General features: G+C 52.1%; 1 protein-coding gene across 19 annotated transcripts in view; it reads right to left on the bottom strand.

Annotated features, from left to right (window-relative positions):
• Nucleotides 1-23,175, bottom strand: part of LOC115542089 (mitogen-activated protein kinase kinase kinase kinase 4) — a 52,878-nt gene that overhangs the window by 18,339 nt on the left and 11,364 nt on the right. For 14 of the 19 annotated variants that reach the window (XR_003976460.1, XR_003976461.1, XM_030354180.1 and 11 more), the window contains exons 3-16: nucleotides 19,465-19,521; nucleotides 15,343-15,468; nucleotides 14,609-14,719; nucleotides 14,021-14,111; nucleotides 12,913-13,043; nucleotides 12,490-12,544; nucleotides 12,315-12,393; nucleotides 10,468-10,643; nucleotides 9,453-9,525; nucleotides 8,229-8,439; nucleotides 7,427-7,588; nucleotides 6,016-6,102; nucleotides 1,934-2,086; nucleotides 573-911 (exon numbers count right to left, since the gene is read on the bottom strand). Coding sequence is in view for 17 of the 19 variants with exons in the window: in XM_030354180.1 (XP_030210040.1) it covers nucleotides 573-911; nucleotides 1,934-2,086; nucleotides 6,016-6,102; nucleotides 7,427-7,588; nucleotides 8,229-8,439; nucleotides 9,453-9,525; nucleotides 10,468-10,643; nucleotides 12,315-12,393; nucleotides 12,490-12,544; nucleotides 12,913-13,043; nucleotides 14,021-14,111; nucleotides 14,609-14,719; nucleotides 15,343-15,468; nucleotides 19,465-19,521 (1,851 nt within the window). In the remaining 2 variants the exon portion in view is untranslated. Of the gene's footprint in view, nucleotides 1-572; nucleotides 912-1,933; nucleotides 2,087-2,124; nucleotides 4,322-6,015; nucleotides 6,103-7,426; nucleotides 7,589-8,228; nucleotides 8,440-9,452; nucleotides 9,526-10,467; nucleotides 10,644-12,314; nucleotides 12,394-12,489; nucleotides 12,545-12,912; nucleotides 13,044-14,020; nucleotides 14,112-14,608; nucleotides 14,720-15,342; nucleotides 15,469-19,464; nucleotides 19,522-23,175 lie in introns of those variants that run through there. The other 5 variants (XM_030354189.1, XM_030354190.1, XM_030354191.1 and 2 more) reach the window with 3 other exon arrangements.

The following is a 23,175-nucleotide window of genomic DNA, read 5'->3' as shown; positions in this document are numbered from 1 at the left end:
TGTTAGTGGGTTTTCTCCCGTCTAAATTTTCTGCATCCAATCAGCGAACAGAGGGAGTGACTGAGAACGATGATGTTAAAGTCAGCTCTCGTTGACGGACATCTTCACGCACGGCGATTGGTTTGTTTACAGCCTGCGCGCAACGTGATTCCCGACCAAACGTTGGCGATTAGTTACGGCAGATCCAGAGTGGCACTGGGCGGATCCAATAGTTTTAAACTTCAACAGATGCCCGCCTTCAAGTGAGTTAACGTTTAGTCAATTGAGCGGGTCCAGACTCTCTGTCCAAATGAACTGAAGTACGAGAGTCTGGTAGGACCAGGCTACCTTTAAGCAGCAAGGACCAAATAATGAATCCAAAGTGACTTTACTCCAACGCCAAGTACTGCCCTCGCTAAGAACAAAACGTCGTTGCGTGAGCCAATCGAAAAGCGGCGTAGGCGTTCGTCATCGGCGAGGCCGGGTGGAGATGGCGTCGTCGAGGCGATGACGCCCTCCGTATTGCCCAGCTCCGCGGCGGGGACAGGGTGGGGTCGGGTGGGGGGGGGGGGTCCGAGCGGCGGTGTCCTTACCCTGGGAGGCACCTCGTCGCTGGGGGCCTGGGGGTGGTGGTGTTGGGGAGGTTGGGGCTGGGGGTCGGGTCGTGCGGGCGATGGGTGATGATGGTGGTGGTGGTGGTGTTGGTGTTGGGGGGGGTCCTGGGCGGAGCGCAGGTGCAGCTGGGCGTAGCCCGGGGCAACGCCGCCGCCGCCGCCGCCGCCAGGCTCGCTGAACGACTGCGAGCGCGCGACCGCGGGCGGGGGGGCCCCGATGGGGGGGGCGGCGGGGGGGGGAGGTGGAGGAGGAGGAGAGGGGGCGGAGGCGGCGGCGCTGGTGCTGCTCTTGAGAGCGGCCAGGTGGGACCACTGGACCTTGGATGAGGTGGAGGGGGGGGGGGGGAGGAGGGAGGAGGAGAGGGGGGAGGAGGAGGAGGGGGAGAGGGGGGAGGAGGAGGTGGAGGAGGGAGGGGGGAGGAGGAGGAGGGAGGGGGAGGAGGAGGGAGGAGGAGGAGAGGGGAGGAGGGAGAAGGGGTGGGGGTGGGCAAGAAGACGATACAGTGAGGAATGAGGGTAGATGAACGTCAAAAGTACACACGTGCACTTTCACGCACACGCACGCATGCGCGCACACACACAGACAGACACGCACACACACACACACACACACACACTCACACACCTCACTCGCAGTCCGTGAACACCTTTCCGAGACCAACAACCGGGTATATATATGTGGAGAAGTGCACTGGGTGTGAGGCCGATGTATCGACCCTCGAGGGCGGAGGGATCATCGAAGGACCCTTTTCTCACGCCAGTGTTTCGGTTTCAAATGACCTCCGACTTTGGCGACGTTTCAGATCAGACAGCTTTAAATAAAACTGCGTAGGAATTTCGAAGACATGATCCCGAAACACGGCGTCCAAATGCCATGACGATACGTTTAAAAAAGGTGGATCTTTTAGCCATTTAGATCTTGGTTGATGTAAAGTATGTGATGAGTCATAGGAGGGGGGCGAGGGGGGAGGGGGGAGAGGAGGGGAGGGGAGGAGGGAGGGAGGGCGGAGATGGAGGTCGGATGGAGGGAGGGAGGAGGGAGGAGGGGGAGGAAGGAGGGAGGGAGGAGGGAGGAGGGGGGAGGGGGGAGGAAGGAGGGAGGGAGAGGAGGGAGGAGGTAGGATGGAGGCAGGGAGGAGAGGAGGTGGGATAGAGGGAGGGAGGAGGGGAGGGAGGGAGGTTGGAGGGAGGAAGGGAGGGAGGGAGGGGGGGAGGGAGGGAGGGAGGAAGAGAGGGAGGGAGGGAGGGAGGGAGGGAGGAGGGGGGAGGGAGGGAGGGAGGGAGGAGGGAAGGGAGGGAGGAAGGAGGGAGGGAGGGAGGGAGGGAGGAGGGAGGGTTACCTGTGGCTCCATGGGCCGGTGCATGGCGGAGGCCTCGGCCGGCCCCGCCCCGTTGGAGAAGGGTTCGGAGGAGCGGGGGGGCAGGGGGGGCTGCTTGGGGGGCGGGGCTGTCTGCGGGGAGCCCTGGATGTTCTTGCGGTAGCGCTCGTCCGCCTGGGGAGGGCGGCCGCAGCATGGGGGGGGGGGGGGAGGGGGACAGGAAGGGGAGGAGTTAGAACCAGAGACACACAGGGACACGGTACGAACAAACACGGGCCGAGGTCAGCGGCTGAGGTGAATAACCGAGGGGAACTCTTTTAGTGTCGGAACAAAATGGCGTACAAAGGATAGAAAGCGAAACCCAGATTTTGATGAATTAAGCAAACAGTCTCCACTCTGTTAAGTGGATACGGCATTACCATATCAATGCCGTCATTGTTAATTCCACGCTAATCACCTCGAATCAATGGTTATTCCTTTAAATTCCCCTCCGTTTATTTCTCCTGCCATTCGCCAATTTTTGGGAAAGCCCTTCAGGGATTCTCCAAAACCGCCAGACGAAGGGTTCATCTGCATGGCGAATGACAGCTACACCACCACCGCGTACGGGCCGGCAGCCACACACAGGTCCGAGACACCCCTCGACGCGAAGCCAGGGGGCGGACGAACGTGCGCACAGCCCTACTCTGGAAAGTACGTTCCCCAGGAACCTCACCTGGAAACCGCGTAACGACTCGGGCGAAGAAGAAGCGACGACGAAACAAAATCGGTTAAGGAGTCAGTGGCGACGGTTCGCGAGGGGCCTTTCGGGAAGTTAGGGGCCCCCGCTTGTTAGTACGGGGGCCTCAGGTCGTACGCATGCACGTTACACACCTACATGCCGAGAAGGAGGACAGTGGCAAGGCGCCCGGTGCTACATGTAAGGCCATTCAGGAATAAGAGGAGGGAAAGGGCCATAACAGATGGCGTTCATCGAGTCTCAGACAAAAGCCAAGAAAAGTCACAGACGGGTGAAGACTTCGAATTCGGAATTTGAGCCGGTTTGTCGTCGTACATCGCTGAATGGGGATTTTGTCTCGGGGCTGCTGGGTACTCTTAGCCCCCTTGCGGTGTGTGATGCTTTAGGCTGTAAACGTCAGACTGCAGTAATGCTTTGTATAGTATACTTTACACCTGAAAATGTTTGGTTTCTTTAGAAATCATAGAAAACCGTTGAATGATGGTTGTCAAATTGTAGGGTGCTATTGAATAGTTCGGACAATCGCATTAAATCAGACTGCAAAAATCTTTTGGGCTTGCTATGGGGTTGGGGCCACAAAACAAGACCTAGTCTGTTTTGGTCTACCGTGACAAAAACACAAACCAAAAACCAATGCCTTATGCGTGTGCAATTTGTCACACCTAGCATAGCTGCGGTTATACTGCAACTGAATCCTTAAAACCGTGTTTCAGGTTTGTCGACGATCAGGAAAAACTGAAAAAGGGGACCAACGCCTAATGAAAGGGTTTAGTAGTCAGTACACAGAAGATATGCAAAGCAGCAGTGGGCGCAAACAGCTCTGGTGTGCCGGGGAACACAGGGGGGACTTCAGAGCCCGGTAGTTTTACATTCAGGGCGCGTCGTACCCCACTACGCGGACCCCCAGCTGTAGGAGGAGCTGCCTCCTTAAGAAACACTGGTCCTTTGGGAACGAAAGAGGACACGGCCTCCTCCGCAATGAGACAAACAACACATTTCCGTCAGCTTTACACGGCTGGTCTCGTTTTCAGTCGCCTCTAGGCGTCGGGACTGTAAACAACTTTTTTTGTGTCGTATTTTTTTTTTTTCTAGGAAGGAAAAAAACAAAACAGCGTTTGACCCCCGGAGCCACGTGCTGCAGACCGGGAGAAGACGAGTTGGGAGGGGGGCCAGAGGAAGCAGACGACAGCGGGAGACAGAGCCGGGGGCGGGCGAGGGGGGCGCCCGACGACGAGGTTCACCTCTAGGGTAGGCTGAGGAGGAGGAGGGGAACCCACAGGCTCCGCCTCTTCTGTCTGGGGGGGGGTGCCGGCGTCGTCGGTCTGGCGGTTTGTTTGGGGCGCGGTGTCGGGCGGGGCGTGGTCGGGGTCGGCCGTCTTGGAGGACGGGGGATGGGGCTCGACGGCGGCGTCTGGGGGGGCGCCCGCGAGGGGTCTGTCTAAAGCGAGGGGGCCGTCGAGGACTTGCGCCTGGGGGGTCGGGGTGAGGGCCGCAGGGGGCCCGTCCGGCACGTGGCAGGGGGCCGGGCTGGCGTCGCCGGCCCCTCCCTGCGGCGGCGGCGGCGGCTGGCGGTCGTGTTTGAGCGAGAGCAGGAAGGCCTGCTCCTGCTGCAGCCGCTTGTGGAGACGCTCGGCCTTGCGCTGCTCCTCCAGCTCGCGCCACTTGAACTCCTGGTGTGTGTGTGTGTGTGTGTGTGTGTGTGTGTGTGTGTGTGTGTGTGTGTGTTGGTTAGGGGATCAGGTCAGAGAGTGTTGACAGCGTTGGTCAGAGCCCATCGTTGGTGGACAGTAAAGGCTGAACCCCCTCTCAGCTGAAAGGAGGCATCCGTGCAAAACGCTACGCACCCTAAAAAACTGACTGCAATTATGTCAAATCGTTATCATATTATACGATCATTTTTGTTCTCTTTAGCTCTAATTTTTCCCTTTCTTGGGCCATAAAACTCCCTGAATAAGGTTAAAGAACAATTAGTATTCAAAGCGAATCACACAAAACAAAAACATTATGTCGGCACGCAACAATTATCGCAATGCTTTTAATTGAAATCCTTAAATCAAAGCGCTCAAATATGCTCGATTCCTATCGTCCGAGTAGAACCAGTAAAATCCAGAATGAGATACATAAAAGCAGTGAGTCATTTAACGGAGACTCGCATAGTTGTCATAAAAGACAGTACAATAAAATCTGATGTCTGTTATTCACAGCAGATGAAACACAACTGCTGTGGAAATCTGAATATTTCATAATTCTGCATCGGTCTGGGTCAAATAACTCCAAAGCCACTAGGAAAGGGGACGGGTTGGTTCGGGGTTATAAATGATTTGTTTTACTACGGCTTAAAGAGGGAGGGAAGAAATACCCTTGAAAGAATCCTGTTTGTTTTGACTCATGAGGTTTTGTGAAACCCAACCCAACCGAGAGAACCAATCGCATACGATAGATAAATGCTTCAAACTCTCAAAGAGGTTCATTTGCATTTCAAGATGATAACCGTGAAATAAACGTGCGTGTGTGTGTTAGGGACGGGCATGATTAATTTACGATCGACTAATTGACCATTAAGAATTTTGTCTATATCTTCACAAGGTTTGTCTTTTTACTTATTATTACCATTCGTAGCGTTGTTCAGCAGAGAAATAGTCCGCAAAAGACACTGACGTCGCTTAGCAACCGGACATGCTGGGGTTGACAAGTGGCGGAGTGCTAAGAAAGACGTGAATCAGGCAAAAAAATCGAATTTCCTTGACAGAGGTCCAGTTCGGTGCGCATAAAAGTACAGAGGGACGAACTACTGCGACTGCTGATGCCATCTCTCCAACTCAAAAAGTAGCCGCACCCAGCCCAAACCAATCGGAATAAGTGTACACATGTCGATCATGGTGGACTACACCACCTCTTCTATTCCGCGTTGGAATTCTATTCCGATCAGAGAATTGTATTCATAGACACTTCTGATCCGATTCGATTCATTATCGGAATAGAACTATTCCTATCATGCGATCCGAATGTACCGTATACACGGCGTTTACAAAAGTGCGCACGTCCGTATGTCTCTCGCGCATTCTCGTGTATTCCGATTGAGGCGTACATAGGATCATTTTCTATTCCGATTGAGCCGTTCTTCCGCTTCTAAATCTGACCAGAAAATTTCCATTGCATTTTGAATAGAGCATATAAATAGTTAATTTTAATATAAAAATATGAATGATTAATCGAAAATTGATCGCTAGTTCTCACGACGATCGACCAGGACGACTTAATCGAATGCCCATCCCTAGTGTGTGTGTGTGTGTGTGTGTGTGTGTGTGTGTGTGTGTGTGTGTGTGTGTGTGTGTGTGTGTGTGTGTGTGTGTCTCTCTCTCACCAACAGCATGGCCTGCTCGTGGAGCAGCTGTTGCTGCAGCATCTCCAGGTGCCTCTGCTCCTCCTCCAACTGCCGGCGGATGTACTCCTGTCAATCAACACAAAGCACGCCGCGCCGTTGGTGGAGGGCCAGGAAACGGGAAACAAAAGGTGGGTCCAGAAGTAGGACCCTCCATCTTCTTTTCTTGGGTTTGTTATTACAATACGGTGCCATGAAACTTATTTGGTGGTGAAAATGGACTGATTTAGCGCACATAATTGTCCTAGTTTTTTAAGTGGCACTGTAAGATTGAGCCCCTCTAAGTTACCAGGCGGGAAACTTTCACAATTGAATAATGAAATAACGTTACAACAGTCGGTACTGTCCAATCCAACTGACGACGACGGACTTTGTGACGCAAACTAGCGTAGCTCGGAAGGGCTTTCGGGACTCTCAATAGGTACGGGCTAGCCAGCGCCTTTTAATCGTAGAATATATATACCAGTTAAAGCGCTTCTGTGATCAGCCTTGACCTCAGAAATGGTCCAGGATCATTTATACCTACGAGCTAGCTGGTGAAGCTAGCTGGTGGAGCTAGCTGGTGGAGATAGCTGGTGGAGCTAGCTGGTGGAGCTAGCTGGTGGAGCTAGCTGGTGAAGCTAGCTGGTGAAGCTAGCTTGAGTATTAACAGAGTATTGTATCTAATGGTGCGGCCACACCAACCGCGTTACTCGCGTTGGACAACGCGAGTAACGCGCCTAACCTGACGCTTGACCAGTGTGTGGTGGTTCAACGCTTCCAACGCGTCAACGCGCCAACGCAGCTAGATGAGTCCATGTCCATGCAAGTGAACGGAGCGTTCCCTCTTCGTCATAACTATCAAACCAAACATCCTTCACATTCACTGAGCGAACATTATGAAAGTAAAATGCACATTTCTCGCTAAAAATGCTTCCATAAACGCATTTAATGGCGTAACTATGTTACTATTTCCACCCAGAAAAAAGGAAGATGTCGGCCGTATGCTTCTGTGCAAGCTCACTACTCTCTGCCAGTGACGTCGGGTCAAGCTCCACGCTGATTGGCTACCGCGGCTAAGCGTCACGCGTTGGAGCGTTGAAAGTTCAATTTTCTGAACTCCGGGCGTTGGTGCGTTGGGCGCGTTACTGCGTTTACGTGCGTAATTACGTGCAACTGCCGCGCCTAACGCCCCCAACGCAACGCTTCAACGCTTCAACGCGTGTACCGCGCCTAAACCAATGGTTCCCTATGCAAAAATGCCGATTTTCAACGCCCCTAACGCGAGCAACGCGTTTGGTGTGGCCGTAGCATAAGAATCCCGAAACGCTGATTGGACTCTTGGGATGGCTGCGACTCGCTCCCAGTGGTGGGATGGGGGTGATGGTGGTGGGGGGGTGGTTCTGGGACCGACCTGCTCCCGGTCGTTCCTCCTCTTCTCGTCCTCGGCCCGCCGGCGCTCCTCCTCCTCCTTGCGGCGGCGGTCCGTCTCCTCCACGCGGCGCTTCTCCTCCTGCTCGCGGCGGCGCTGCTCGCGCTCCTGCTGCCGCCGCACCTCGCGCTCGCGGCGCTGTTGCTGCTCCGGGGCGAGGGAGGGGCAAGAGAGGGGCGAGGGAGGAAGGGAGGGAGGGAGGGGCGAGGGAGGAAGGGAGGGAGGGAGGGGCGAGAAAGGGAGAGCGAACGAGGGAGGGAGGGAGAGAGAGAAGGATGGAGGGAGGGAGGGGCAAGAGAGAGAGAGAAGGAGGGAGGGAGGGAGAGAGAGAAGGAGGGAGGGAGGGGCGAGAGAGAGAGAGAGAAGGAGGGAGGGAGGGAGAGAGAGAGCAGGTGGGGGGGCGAGGGGCGAGAGAGAGAATGAGGGAGGGAGGGAGAGAGAGCAGGTGGGGGGAGGGAGAGGGAGGGGCGAGAGAGAGAGAGAGAGAGAGAACGAGAGCAAGTAAAATGGGTAAAAGGAAATGAGGGGAAACAGAATGAGGAGAAAAAGGAGAGAAAAAGGAGGGAGGGAGAGGGAGAGAAAAGGAGGAGGCAGAAGGGGAGAGCGATCCGATGGAGAGATAGAAGGGGGAGAGAGAGAGAGAGGGAGAAAAATACAAACTTCAGTTCAACGTTCAGCGGGAACAACAAAAAACGAGAACCAAGACGTCAATAAACCAACAGCCGACGGCCGCCGCCGCCGCCGCCGCCGCCTCATCGCCATGGTGACGCCCTCCCCCACTCACCTCCTCCAGCCGCCGCCTCTGCTCCTTCTGCTGCTCGATGCGCTTCTGCCGCTCGGCCAGCAGCTGCCTCTTGTACTCCTCCTGCTCCCTCATCTGCTGCTCCTGCAGCAGCTGCTGCCGCCGCAGCGCCTCGGAGCGCTCCTTGTTCTCCTGCTGCAGCCGGATGAAGTCCCGGCGCAGCGTGGACTCACCCGGCACGTTGACGATGGAGCTGGGGGAGGGGGAGGAGGAGGGGGAGGAGGGGGGGGGGGAGGAGGAGGGAGGTGGGGAATGAGTGGGTGGGGGAGGAGGAGGTGGTGGGGGAGGGAGGAGGAGGTGGGGAAGGGGGAGGAGGTGGGGGAGGGGGAGAGGGAGCGGGAGGAGGAGGAGGAGGAGGAAGAGGAGGAGGAGGTTGAGTGAGAGGATGGGGAAGGAGAATGTTATTTAGTGTTCCACCATCTTGGGGGTCCCCTGATGTTTATTAATGTAGGCTTGCTGGAGATTGCCAGCTTATGAAGTTATAGATACTATTTTTGATAAACACCGTACGTTCTCAGAGACCCTGTTGGACTGGGCTCATTGTTTGAGTACCATTTCCAAAAGTACTGTTTACTACACCGCCACAGAGTAAGAAAAAGGACGTCAGCAGCCAATGCCAACAATGCTCACTGAAGAATATTATTTTATACTACAACGTCGTCATTTGCTTCAAGTTTGAGCAGTTAATATTCGGAGCAGACTTCAAAACCATCTCCGCTAGTTAGAAGACAAGGGATTTCCCACCTCTTATCAAACTCCTCATTTGGCAGATGCTTTTATCCAAAGCATCATGAATTACAGGCATTTCTCGGGTGATTTACAGCGTGACACACGGCATCCTGTTGCTGTTAACTTTATCCCCCCTTGCAGCGATCTCCAAACACCAAGCCTTTCAGGGTATTACTAACGCAGTGCGTTACTCATAAGTGACACACAGGACTTCCTCTGACACTGGCGACGGTGGAATGCAATGAGGAAGCACAGTCGGGACTTTATAGAGCCTCTTTAAAAAACACAAAACTCTTAGTTTCCTCAACAATGGATTCTAAAGATCCAGCTGGGCCACCAACCAACCCAAACCCCTGGAATCCAACCGCCTATATGGATCTCGTGAGCCCTCCACAACACTGTCCACCATTCAGACACTTTAGCTCGTGGAGGTGAAGAGTCGGATGTGTCTGAACCCTGGGAGGTCAAAGGTCACACCTTGGTTCCCCGTCCTGCTCCGCGGGCTCCTCCTCTTCCTCCTCGCTGCCGCTGTACTCGTACTCCGTCTCGTCTGCGCGGAGGGAGACAACGACAAAGTGAGTGCTTCGAAAACGGATATGGGTGTTCTGTCTGAGCGGCCACCACTGTAGCCTTTAGGGCTAGAGGAAGGGGAGAGAGAGGACTGGAGACGGTAGGAGGAGACACCGACCGGGATGGACAGTGTCGAACAAAGGAGGACGGGATGACAGAATAGAGACAAGAGGAGGAGAGACCGAACGAGGTGGAGAAGGAGTCAAAGAGGAGGACGGGATGACAGAATAGAGACGGGAGGAGGAGAGACCGGACGAGGTGGAGAAGGAGTCAAAGAGGAGGACGGGATGACAGAATAGAGACAAGAGGAGGAGAGACCGGACGAGGTGGAGAAGGAGTCAAAGAGGAGGATGGGATGACAGAATAGAGACGGGAGGAGGAGGAAACGAGGGCAGGGAGAGAGGCGGAGCAGTGAATCAGACGAAAATAAGGACACAAATCTAGACAGGGCGGGACAGAAATGGATAGGAAGAGAACATCCACACAAGACTAAATCAAAAGGACCGAAAGGAGGACAGACGGGAAGAGAGAAGAAACCACTGAAAGACAGAAAGACGGACGAAAAAGGAAATCAAAACAGAGAAACAACAAGGGCTGCATCTATCGAGTGAGTTCTCGATTCAGCGCCTATTTGTTCCTGGGTATCTCGGCAAGCGGGGAAACACTCGTCGACGTGTTGAACCGAAGCTCAAAATAACACCCTCGCTCGTCTCGCTTTGTCCACAACCCAAAGACATCCCGTAACAGTCTAGCCGACCAAAGAAAAGAAAACGTCCCCGGGTCGAGAAGATCAAGGCATCAGTGTACCGTCTCCCCCCCCCCCCTCTCGCCGATCGATCGGACGGGGCGCAGCACCTAGAGGGAGAGCCAAACTAAGGGGGGGGGGGGGGGGGGGGGGGAGAGAGACGGCGGGAGAACCCACCCCTCTCGCCGCGTTTCTTCTTGGTGCGGTCGATGTGGTCCTTGAGCTGGATGCGGACCTGTCTCTCGTTGGGCTGGTCCCGGATGTAGGGGTGCTTCAGCAGCTGCTCCGTGGGCGGCCTCTGGGTGTAGTTCTTCACCAGGCACGCCTCGATGAAGCTGATGAACTTCTTGGACCTGGCGGGGAGGGGAGGTGGAGGTGGTGTGGCGGTTAGTGAAGGAGGTTGGAGGAGAGGGGGGGGGGGGGGGGGGGGAGATGGAGTGGTAGTAGAGATGACAGTGGAGGGTGGAGGTGGAGGAGTGAGGTGGAGGTAGGAAGTGGTGGTGTAGGTGGAGGAGGAAGGGTGTAGTAGAGATGACGGTGGAGGTTGGAGGTGGAGGAGTGTGGTGGAGGTAGGAAGTGGTGGTGTAGGTGGAGGAGGAAGGGTGTAGTAGAGATGACGGTGGAGGTTGGAGGAGGTGGAAGGTTGCAAAATCCCCACGTTTCAAATACTTTGCGTTCAACTCAATGAGAAGACGCCACGCGGTTTGACTCAAGAAGAAGGGAATGATCAAAAACAGGACCACAAACGGAATGGAACGTGGACAACCGTGGAAACCATGAACCCTCGTCTTGTGAGCTCAGTGATCCTGTCCTAGATCAGCCTGTCGCTTGTATCACTAGACCTCGCTCCTTAGAGGGGACCACGGGTCACAACCAGTGAGGATGCTCAAAGTAACGGACCTTTTTGGACAAACATTCCGCCCAACTTCAAAGACCTACAGCACTAGTCATATCAGCACATCAGAGGGGCTGATAGGAGGGAAGTAGTGTGCGTGTGTACGTGTGCTTATGTATTAGTGTGTGTGTGAGTGCGTGTGTGTACGTGTGCGTGTCCCGGGAGGCCGTGCCAGACCCCCGTGCCTCGCGGCGGGGAGCAGGTGCAACGCAGATGCTCCGAGCCTCGACGGCGGAAGGGGAGAGAGACGGCGACGACGGGGAAGAATTCGAGACCGTGGCCGCATTCCAAAACCCTATCTCTATTCCACCCCCACTCTTCCGTATCGCTTGCTCGCTTCAACTTTGAAGAGACGCGCGTAAGCCGTTACGGGGGTCGAGCAGCGGGTAAAGAAGCGACTCCAGCCTCGGTAAACGACGACAATTGCCGTCAGCCAATCACAGCCTGTAAGACTTAACGAGCCGACCTCCAAAAAAACGCTCCAAATCCCCCCGTTCCCAAGCTTAGTACGTATGGGAACAGTCGGAACGACGTCTGCCTTTAGGAAGCCGAAGGCCACGCAGAAGCGCTCATCAAAAGGACTATTGGATCGCGGCCCTTTTGTTGCCACGCCAACGTGCGCACTGTTCCCCTGACGCCACGGCGCCACATGGAGCGCACACACACGCTCCGGAAACGTCGGGGGACTTCAAGGGACGACTGGGGACGGCCGTGCCAAGACGGAGGAGAATAAAAAGGTTTGGAACAGGCCGGCCCCGGGGGGAAGAGAGGAATAACAACGCACTTAAAACGACCTCGGGTCAATCGGTTTGCGTCGACGTTGGAACGAGTACATTTAATTCAGACTGTGTAAACACCCGATCGTACTCCCCTCCTTTCAGACCGGTAGACTATTCGACGCGTGGACGTACAACCGGTTTGACAGCTGTCAAAGCAAAACAATGCATTCTGGGAGTAAATATCGCCGAGCACTAAGGCTCATGTTCACACCCGACCCCAAGTCTTGTGTGAGGATTAACGCGACGAATAGATCTCGAACAAGTGTCATCATCGCCCCCCTCACACACACACACACACACTCCCACAAGTTCTTTATACACACGCATACAAAAGAAACAGGGTCACGTACCATTTTTTAGATTTCAGTCGAGGGGGAGGGTTCCTTGGGATGAGGAAGAGCGCACGCATCGGGTGCATGTCGCAGAGCGCTGTGGGGGACACACACACACACACACGCGTCAGTTACAGTTGGTAGGGGGTCCCACGGCTGATCTGATGAGGCGTGGTCAGACGGTGTAACTCACGTGGAGCTCCTTCGGCCATCTCCAAGGCCGTGATGCCGGTCGACCAGAGGTCGCTCTGCAACAGCAAGACATTGGGTTTACATTTAGGGCATTCGGCAGACGCTTTTATCCAAAGCGACTTACATCGGTTAATACACACGTTGACACACCGACGGCAGAGTCAACCACGCAGGGCAACAGCCAGCTCGTCAGGAGCAGTTAGGGTTAGGTGTCTTGCTCAGGGACACGTCAACACTCGGAGGAGGTGGGGATCGAACTAGCAACCTTTAGGTTACAAGACAACTGCTCTCACACACACACACACACACACACACACACACACACACACACACACACACACACACACACACACACACACACACACACACACACACACACACACACACACACACACAGAGGGGGGGTGGTCCAGGCGCTCCTCACCCTGTAGTCGTACGTGGCGTCGGGGTTCTCGTCGCAGGCGATGACCTCGGGCGCCATCCAGTACGGCGTGCCGATGAAGGTGTTCCGGCGGCCCACCGTGCGGTCCAGCTGGGCGCTCACGCCGAAGTCCACTGGGGGGAGGGGGGGCGTTAAGAGGGGCACCGTTTACACAGCGGACCGCCATGGCGGCCATTTTGTGTGCGGATCGCGATCGGAAACGTAAAGCGGCGTTGAAACGCGGAACTAGGGAACGACGGGGTTATTCGGGATGTCGACGTCGTGAGGGACGTGATATATATATATAATCATACGGTCTCGTTTGACTACACTTTGAGTTTTCACAGGGAGACTTTCCAGATTCTTTGGATGGATTGTAGGCCTACTGCTTGCAGTGAATCTCTGTGCCAAATTATGATTGTTCTGGTGTCATTGGTGCCAATTTGTTACATGTACTGCGGGATTACGGATCTAGAGACAAAAATATCTGTCTGAATTGGTTGAAAACCTAAGAGTATCAATAATCAGCATCAGGTAATGTTTCAGCAGTAGGGGCGGCAGTAGGTCAATTACAATTACAATTACAATTAGGGCATTTAGCAGACGCTTTTATCCAAAGCGACTTACATCGGTTAATACGCAATGATTGACACACCGACGGCACAGTCAATCATTGCAAAGCAATGGCTTAAGCGTCTTACTCAGGGACACGTCAACACTCAGCTAGGAGGAGCCGGGGATCGAACTAGCAACCTTTCGGTAACAAGACAACTGCTCCACCTCCTGATCTAAGCTAAGCCAACCCGTAGTTCGATCCCCGGCTCCTCCTATCTGGAGTCGAGGTGTCCCTGAGCGAGGCGCCTTATCCTAACAGCTCCCGACGAGCTGGCTGTCGCCCTGCGTGGCTGACACCTCCGTCGGGGTGTGAATGTGTGCATGAAGGGGTGAACGTTAGGCAATAAAGCGCTTTGGATAAAAGCGCTTTATAAATGTCCTTTTACCAATTGAAACGTTATAATCACGGAGCATGAGTTTCCAAGGCGCCTAATGATAAAACGGCTAACCCTGTTTCATAATTGTTTTTACAGACAGAGTTTGGCGTGTGTCGTACCCAGCTTGACTTCGGCGTTCTCCGTCAGCAGAACGTTCTGGCCCTTGATGTCTCGATGGATGACGTGGTGGGCGTGGAGGTGGGCGAGACCCTACGGGAGAGGGTGAGAGAGAGAGAGAGAGAGAGAGTGAGAGAGAGAGAGAGTGCGACAGAGAGGGAGCGAGAGAGAGAGTTGATTTGTTTCATGTGGTTGTTGTCATAATTTTACGTTGGTTGACAGTTATGTTTGAATGGGAAGTTGTCAATATAAAAACAGACAGACACAGACAGAGAGAGAGAGAAACAGAAAGCGAGAGAGATAGAGTTGATTTGTTTCATGTTGGTTGTCATCAATTTGCGTTGGTGCACACGGATATGTTTGAATAGGAGTTGGCGACATAAATACAGACAGACAAAGACGGAGAGAAAAGATAAGCCGATCAATCAGACACTGGCGGGGTAGAAGCAAGCGAATACAAAGAGCACAGAAAGAAAGTGACAAGGGAAGAGAAGAATGGGTGAGACGAGGCTAGGAGACGAGACGAGGAGAAGAGACACAGAGCTAGAAGGAGGAGAGGCAGGGAGCGACGGGGACAAGTCGAGGCTCACTCTGAGGATCTCCCGGGAGATGTAGGCGATCCAGTCCTCCTTCAACTGGTTCCCCTTAGTGTTCTTCACCAGGTCGGTGATGGAGCCCGCCCCGCAGAACTCCATGACCAGCTGCAACACACACACACACACACACACACACACACACACACACACACACACACACACACGTTAGTTAGCAAGCATTTAAAGGCCGAGTGAAGCTATGAATGTCAAACAGCTTGCGACTAACTAATCAATAACCTACCGCTAACTCACCGTTGCTAAGCGGTGCTATAGTTGGCTAACATTTACAGACTAAGTGAACCTACAGCTATCAAAACAGCTGGCAGCAAACTTACCGCTAACGTGATGCTTAGCTACAGCAAACATAATGGAAGCTTAGCATTACGATAGTTAGCAAACATTTACAGACAAAGGGAACATACAGCTATCGAACCAAAGCTAACTAACCGATAACCTACCGCTAACTCACAGCTAACAAAGCGCTAACTTGGCGGTTTCGTGCTCCAACAACAGAAAGAACCAAGCTAACTTAAGAGGAACATGATACAAATGTAAACAACTCAATAAATTAACGCAAAAGTGAAATAGGCTGGTGACAACAGACATGATTCAAAAATACAGAACGTCTATAAATAATTAATAAAAATGTAAAAAATATATCGAAATAAATATATGGTGCGTTTCCTCCACAGAGGCCCTGAAGCCCCGGCCTGGTAGTGGAGACGTACCCAGAGCTGGTCATCGTGTCCTGGGGGGCTCTTCTTGATGAAGGCCCCATAGTAGGTGGCGATGTTCCTGTGGTGAGAGTACTTCTTCAGCATGTTGATCTCCAACTTGATCTCTTCCTCCTCGTCCTAGAGAAACACACACACACACACACACACACACACACACACAAACGTAATTAGCCATGAGTCATTGAGGAATTAGGCAGGAATGGTAATTTCTTCAAAGCAAATCGAGATATTCCACAGCTTGTTTGGGAAAAATATGAGGTCATTTGAATGGTATGGGTAACGTGTATGCAAATCTATATTTGAATACTAGAATGTATTGGACACTGTATTCAGTTCATTTGTTCGTGACATATAGCTCTGTGTCTGTCTGTCTCTCTGTCTCTCTGTCTGTCTGTGTGTGTGTGTGTAATGAATGAACCACTGTGGGTTGTAAGAAACCGCCCTCAAGCGTAGACACTAATGAGTGGAGTAATGGAGTGTCAGCACGCCTCTCTCTCTCTCACACACACACACACACACACACACACACACACACACACACACACACACACACACACACACACACACACACACACACACACACACACACACACACACACACACACACACACACACACGGTGTGTATTAACACAGCAGCAGGATACAGGCCTTTAACACGCTGGAGAATGTTAATATATTGTTGATGGATTTGTGCAATAATTGCTCAGGGGATTGTGCAACTATGACCGAGCTTTCATTTTTGATCCGACGACCGTGGAGATGAGGTAAAAGATTGGATAAAATGGTGTCTTAATCACGGACCGGGAATATTTGGGCAGTGAGTTGGCACACGTAGAGATTGGACTTTGGTTTGAACAAAAGCAGTTGCCCCATTAACTCGCCAATGAGATCACTTTCAACGGCTATTCTAACAAGGATGTAATGGCGTCTTATAGAGGCGTTATGTAGGTTAAGGGTCAGCCCTGCCGAGTGCGGAGGAAGGGGCCAATCACAGCGTGACGTCCGTGGCGAAATGTCACGGGCGGCTCGCTGACAAAGATTAATGGCTGCATGCAAATTGAGCCCGCGCACGCGGCTAGCGCAGACAGCTAACTGGCTAGCTTTACGCTTATTTTGCTTCCCATGTAGACACAGGTAAAAGGCTACGCTTGCGCGTGCGTGCGTGTGTGTGCGTGTGCGCCACTGTTTCATACATTGGAGCCATTTGGGGATACGAGTTTCGTCCTACGTTTCTATAGCAACCTATCCATCACCAACAAAATGAGGATTGAAAATTGGGAAATTCGGTTGCAAGATTGCAGCAGTTGGGGTCGGTTGGATTCAATAAATGAGATGGAAGCCGCAGACGGAATGTGGGCCAACATTACTATTAATGAGAGAGAGGCAGAGGCAGACCGAGAAGCAGACAGAGACTGAGGAGAAGAGACGCCACGAACAAGAGGGCGAGCCAGAGAGATTGAGAAGAGAGAACGAGTAAGAAGAAAGAGCCCACGGATGGAAAACTTAAAATAATTAGCAATTCCAATACAGCTTGAACGAATGTGCAATAAATACCCTAGATAGTTATCCAATAAATACCGACACTAAGCATGTACAGCAGATGTGGCAGGAGAAAGGGTTTGTGTATTGTCCTGTCGAGCGGCGTTAGGGAGACAGACTCCACGGCTCTTTGCGCGGTGGAAAGGCGTCTGGCATTAGTCAACGATGGCTAATCACAAAGTACATGATACCACCTGGTACGAAACCCCAAGTGGCGTGGACTGTAGCAGCATGGGGGAGGGAAGGAGGGAGGGAAAGGGAGACATAACAGAGGCAGAGGCGAGATAGAGAGGAGGGGAGATTGACACAGAAGTCAGAGAGACCGAGAAGAGGGAGAGACACTGAAGAAGAGAGAGAGGGACACAGAAGAGAGAGACCGAGAAGAGGGAGAGACACTGAAGAGAGAGACACAGAAGAGGAGAGAGAGAGACACAGAAGAAAGAGAAAGACACAGAAGAAGAGAGGGACCGAGAAGAGAGAGAGAGACACAGAAGAAGAGAGAGGGACACAGAAGAAGAGAGAGGGACACAGAAGAAGAGGGAGAGACACTTAAGGGAGAGAGACAGAAGAAGAGAGAGAGAGACACAGAAGAAGAGAGAGAGGGACACAGAAGAGAGAGACCGAGAAGAGGGAGAGACACTGAAGAGAGAGACACAGAAGAAGGGAGAGAGAGACACAGAAGAAGAGAGAGACAGAGAAGAGAGAGAGACACAGAAGAAGGGAGAGAGACAGAAGTGAGAGACACAGAAGAGAGAGAGACACAAGAAATGAGAGACACAGAAGAAGAGAGAGACCGAGATGAGAGAGAGAAACAGCAGAAGGGAGAGAGACAGCAGAAGGGAGAGAGACAGAAGAAGGGAGAGGGACAGAAGAAGGGAGAAAGAGAATAAGGGAGAGAGAGACACGGAATAAGGGAGAGAGAGACACAGAGAATAAGAAATGAGAGAGACACAGAGAATAACAAGTGAGAGAGAGACACAGAGGAAGTGAGAGAGAGATACAGAAGAAAGGAAAGAGAGAAAAAAGAGGGAGAGAGCTAAAAAAGCGAGTGACAGCGACAGAACGAGAGACAGACAGACAGAGCTAGGTTTTTGCTTTTCCAGGCCCTCAGGACATTTGAGGACTAACAGAAGGGCACCCGTTGTGTCGAAAAAAAGAGTGTTTGTTGATCTTTAGCTGATGAGTTCATGACAGGAAGGCACACACCTAGTATCGTCACGGCGATGGACCGGAATACTTCTGTTGAGCAACAGTCTCGACATCAGCCGGTGACGATAAGAAAGCGAAAACCTAATACTCTCACTCTTCATGACAGACAGACAGGAGTCGGTACTCTGTTCAGATCTGTGTGTCATTTTACGATGTCATTCTACTTTTGCTAAAACCCGTTTTTCTTTTCGTGCCTTGGCAACGTAGACGTAGTTGTATGTTTACTATACGATGAATGCCCTTCGAATCTTGAGATGATTGAGAGAGCACGAGAGAGGGGAACGGCAGAGGGCATGTCTGGACATGTTGCCATATTGTGTGTGTGTGTGTGATGTCACAGTTGTTCTACGTGGGCTGCAGTCAGGCGTGTGGATCACACCACTTCAAGGGCCGCAACAAGGAGGCGTGGCATCAAGACGTCTATTCAACAGTAGTCGTTGAATCTAGAGACTCTGCTGTTCTCTGAGGGCAAACTTCACAGCCTCTTGGTGTGTGTGTGTGTGTGTGTGTGTGTGTGTGTGTGTGTGTGTGTGTGTGTGTGTGTGTGTGTGTGTGTGTCCCCTCCCAGCAAACAATTAAATGACGCACTTAAGTAAACATCGAATAAAATAGTGAGAAGGAAAGATAAAGAGAGGTAGAGACAGCTAACGCGAGACAGGAAGAGATTCTAACGTTTCCCTGCTGATTATAAAGTAGACGTTCAGACAGCCTCGTTACAGATACAGGAATTCACTGTCTCTCTGCCTCTCTCCCTCCCCTCCGCATAAATGCATCTATCCGGCCTCAGCAGCCACAGTAGCTATCTGTGGGGACGGATTCAGACAATGAGAGCAGTCAGACAGAGGATTCACGCATGTGACGAAAGCACCAACTGTTTTTTTTTCGTTTTTTTTTAAACCCTTTGCCAAATTCAGTATATGTTAAACCGTGGCGTTTGCCACCCGCCTACTGGTACATCGTTGGCGTTTCTTCCTTGATATTAATCTTTAAATGCGTTTCCCGCGTGACACTCTTCGGTTGCAAACAGCAATTCGAATCCTAACCATTGAGACTTTTAGTTGAACTAGAGGTTAAAAAATGTATTCTAACCTCTGACAATTTAGAGCTGTTTCACAACATAAGGAAAATACTAGAGATTTGAAAAAAATATTAAAAACTTAAATTCGAGCCATTTCTCAAGATATAGAAAAAAATGATAATCTTACTTTTCTTCTTAAAAATTATAATTTATTAAATTACTTAACATAAAAAATGAACATAAAAAAAAAAAGTGTAAATCGGATGGACCTGTGTTAACCATCACCTGGCACAAGGCCTTGTTAGCCATGTTAGCTTGTCTGTGTGCCGCGGCAGTTAGTCCTTACCTCAGTGACATCCATGACCTTGATGGCCGCCAGCTGTCCTGTTTTGACATGCCGTCCCTGTGGGGAGAAGAAGAAGAGAGGTACGGGTCAGGTCACATACGTCTCTGGCAGGACATCAAAGTAGCCAGCAGCCGCGCTGACCACCTTATCGCGACATGTTAGCATCGCGGCTAGGAACCAGCATGTAGGGTATGGCATGGTATTCAATCACAGAAAGGGCCCGGAAATAGACACGTTGACAGGAAGATGTGCAGTGGGATTCAAATGTGTGAATTCTTATCCATAGCTGTGGTCAGTCCTAATCTGTGAATGCAAAGCGTGTACTACTTGTATTTGGAGCTGTACGTCCTGGCACTTAATGTACGCAGTTATTGTATGTTATATGTCCTGGCACTTAAAAAAATAGTACATGGCATTGTGTAGCATCTTATCCTAGCTATCTTTGTCGTGCACGGGGAACGGGTTAACCTAGCGATCGTAAGTGCTCGGCACTTGGTTCTATGAACTCCCCTTACTGTACCGACAGAGATGCATCGTTGTTTCTCTTTCTTCTGACAAATTTACTTATTGTAAGTGGCTTTGGATAAAGGCATCTGCTAAATGGCCTGAATGTAAAATGTCAGTGTAAATGATCTCTCACACACACACACACACACACACGCACACTTCACCGTTCCTTCGGTTAATCTAAACAGACACCGCGATGCGAGTGGCACAGCTATCGTCAGCCCGCCGGGTTCACAGAGAGAGACGTCGCGGCTCAACGCACTGATTTAAAAGGCCACATCCCACCAGCCAGCCTCCCCACCCGGTGTCTGAGAGCCACTCTGCTGTCTCTATACCACAACCGCCGCCTACACAAACAGAGGCTACAAATAGCCTCACACACCCCCTGCTCCATCACACAGAGCTGGGGTGGGGGGGGGGGGGGGGGGGGGGGGGGGGTAGGGTCGGGTTTGGGGGGGGTTGGATGTACAGTTGTGATATTTGTGTGGACCCGGGGTCTAAATGTGTAGGGACTTTCCCTTCAACCCCCCCCCCCCCCACCATCTCGACCGTTTCCACGGCAACCGGGGGCAGATTGGGGTTATGGCAACACAAGGCTGGTGCTGGCAGAAACAGGAACAGCTGAGGGCCGTTACAGACAAACACACACACAGGCGCGCGAGTGGGTGGCTGCCGGTCTGACGCACGTGCACTGATGCGCACGACGCACAGCCACACCGTCTCAAACACTCCCTTTGCACACAAGTGCATGTCCATTGACTATGGGCGGACAAACACACACACACACTAGACTTCTTCTGGGAATGAGATGGAGAAAGCAGAGCACACACACACACACACACACACACACACACACTTCTTCTGGGAATGAGATGGAGAAAGCAGAGCACACACACACACACACACACACACTTCTTCTGGGAATGAGATGGAGAAAGCAGAGCACACACACACACACACACACACACACACACACACACACACACACACACACACACACACACACACACACACACACACACACACACACACACACACACACACACACACACACACACACTTATCCAAGCAAGAGCATTCCAGAGTCAATTGAAAGTGTATGGATTATGACAATAAGCACTATGCTGGCTTAGAGCTATTCTTCGGCCTAGGGCGGGCGGGGCGGGGGCTGGGGGGAGGCGCTGGGGCACTAAACAATGCCTTTTAATCCCCCCCCCCCCCCCCCCCCCCCCCCCTCCACTTTGATCCGATTGAGTCGCCGTTGTAAAAACACAGGCCTTTTCTTTCTCCCCGGCTGCACCTCCCCTCCTGGCGGCCCCGGCTGTCACATCCAGCGCACCACGCAGTCGAGTAGCATAAGAGAGGCCGTACCCGAGAGACCGCTCAGAGAGAGACCGTCTCTTTAAAAACCTACCCTTGAGAGAGACCACCTCTTTAAAAGCCTTCTTCCCGCTCAGAGAGAGACAGTCTCTTTAAAAACATTCTTCCAAGAGAGACAGGGTCTCCGAGATAAGAGAGACCGTCTCAGTGCCCTGAGGGATGGGGATCTCAGAGAGACCGTCTCATTTAAAACCTCCCGTACCTTGAGAGACAGGCTGCTCAGCGAGACTGTGTCTTTAAAATAAACATTTCTAAAATGTCCTGAATAAGAGTTCAAAGTCAGGTCTCTTAAATGTGCTTTCTTTGTCTGACAAGCAGCCAAAGGAAGGTCAACTATTTCCTTCCATAAACAATCCATGAACCAGATATTAGACTTGAATTGCCCTACAACATTAATGGGAAATGCTTGTTGTTGGTACTTGATACATGGTACGTTTCGGTCGATCAATCGACCCATCATCGCAGCCCTCGTGCAAAACAAGCTCTGCGTCCACCAGTCTATTCGCAGTGTTACAAATGTTTTCCAACCGAAACTTGAAACAATTTCACAGAGCAAAAACAACGAACTTGGAACCACGCAGCTTTGAAGCCCGAGTATTTGAGTGTTGCTTGTTTGAAACGGGAATCCTAACAAGCCATTACCCGTTCTGTTTTCTCGGCTTCACTGTTTAGTTTGCTCCGTCCTGGATCCACTTAAAGATGGCTGACGTTATTTGTCTCATTAGCATCATTCCATCTCACTTCAACCCCGCCAGCCCCCGCACCCCCCCCCCCCCCCCCAGTACACCTCCTTCCCTTCCAGAACCTCACTGTTGGACGCAGAACTGCGTGGGGGATGGGGGTGTTCCTTCCAGTCAAGGCTACACCCCTGCTGCCTGCCATAAAGCACTCTACCCAGCACCACCACCACCACCACCCCCCCCCCCCCCCCCCCCCCCCCCCGCCGTGACCCCACCCAGGGCTGTGGAGGACCCGTCAGACCCTGTGGGGGTTATCTGGGCCACTGATCCGCCACAGAGACCTCCCCTGGCCTCCTCATCTCCTCCATGGCGGTTTGTCTTGAGCAGGGCCAGATGTCTTCTCGGGCTCCTCGCCAGCGAGGAGTTAAATCACCGGTTGGCTTTACGGTCTCTCGGACCAGGCGGGATAAAAAAAAATAAAAAAAGAGTTTATACAAAAACGTTGATGCGCGTTCTTCATGTCGCTGAATAAGCAGATTTCGGTTTGGAGAAGCTATCCATACGTCCGTCCACACTGGAAACTTAAGGGGCGGCGCGTTCATAAATCGCGCGGCGATATTCCTCGGCAAGGCACTGAAGTCGTTCAACAGATGCACACGTAACTCATCGGGGTCGCTGGGCACGGCATGTCCGCAAAGCACAGGGTTGGACTGAGGGGCCGGCTAATTACTATAGCATGATAGCATGCTAGGTCATAGCCACGGTCGACCGGAGGGGCCTGGTTTTCGAGTCTATTACGGAGCTGGAAAGCCGAGCCATACTCCTCGATTTGAACCATTACATCAGTTTTGTCAAAAAGGCTTTAAAAGCCCACTACGCCAGACTTTGGGTGTTTTGTACGACAGGAGGCCCGGAACATACTCCCGAGCTGCAGGCTTGGAGAGCCTCTCGACAAACAAAAGGGTTCTGGTTAAATAAACACAGCATCCCAAACACATAAAAACACCGTCCAAATCCCCTTCCCCCGCTTCTCGGCGGCCAAGTCTGAGCCGGTTCTGACGGCCGAGAGGTGATGTCTGTTATTTGTGTTTGCGGTCGGACATGGTTTGCATGAAACACGTGTCCTCGGTGTTCCCACAGGGGC

Source organism: Gadus morhua, chromosome 4, assembly GCF_902167405.1.
Source record: "Gadus morhua chromosome 4, gadMor3.0, whole genome shotgun sequence".
In the NCBI taxonomy this organism is placed as follows: Eukaryota; Metazoa; Chordata; class Actinopteri; order Gadiformes; family Gadidae; genus Gadus; species Gadus morhua.
The sequence above is the reverse complement of the archived record's forward strand: the minus strand, read 5'-3'. Positions and strand labels throughout refer to the sequence as shown.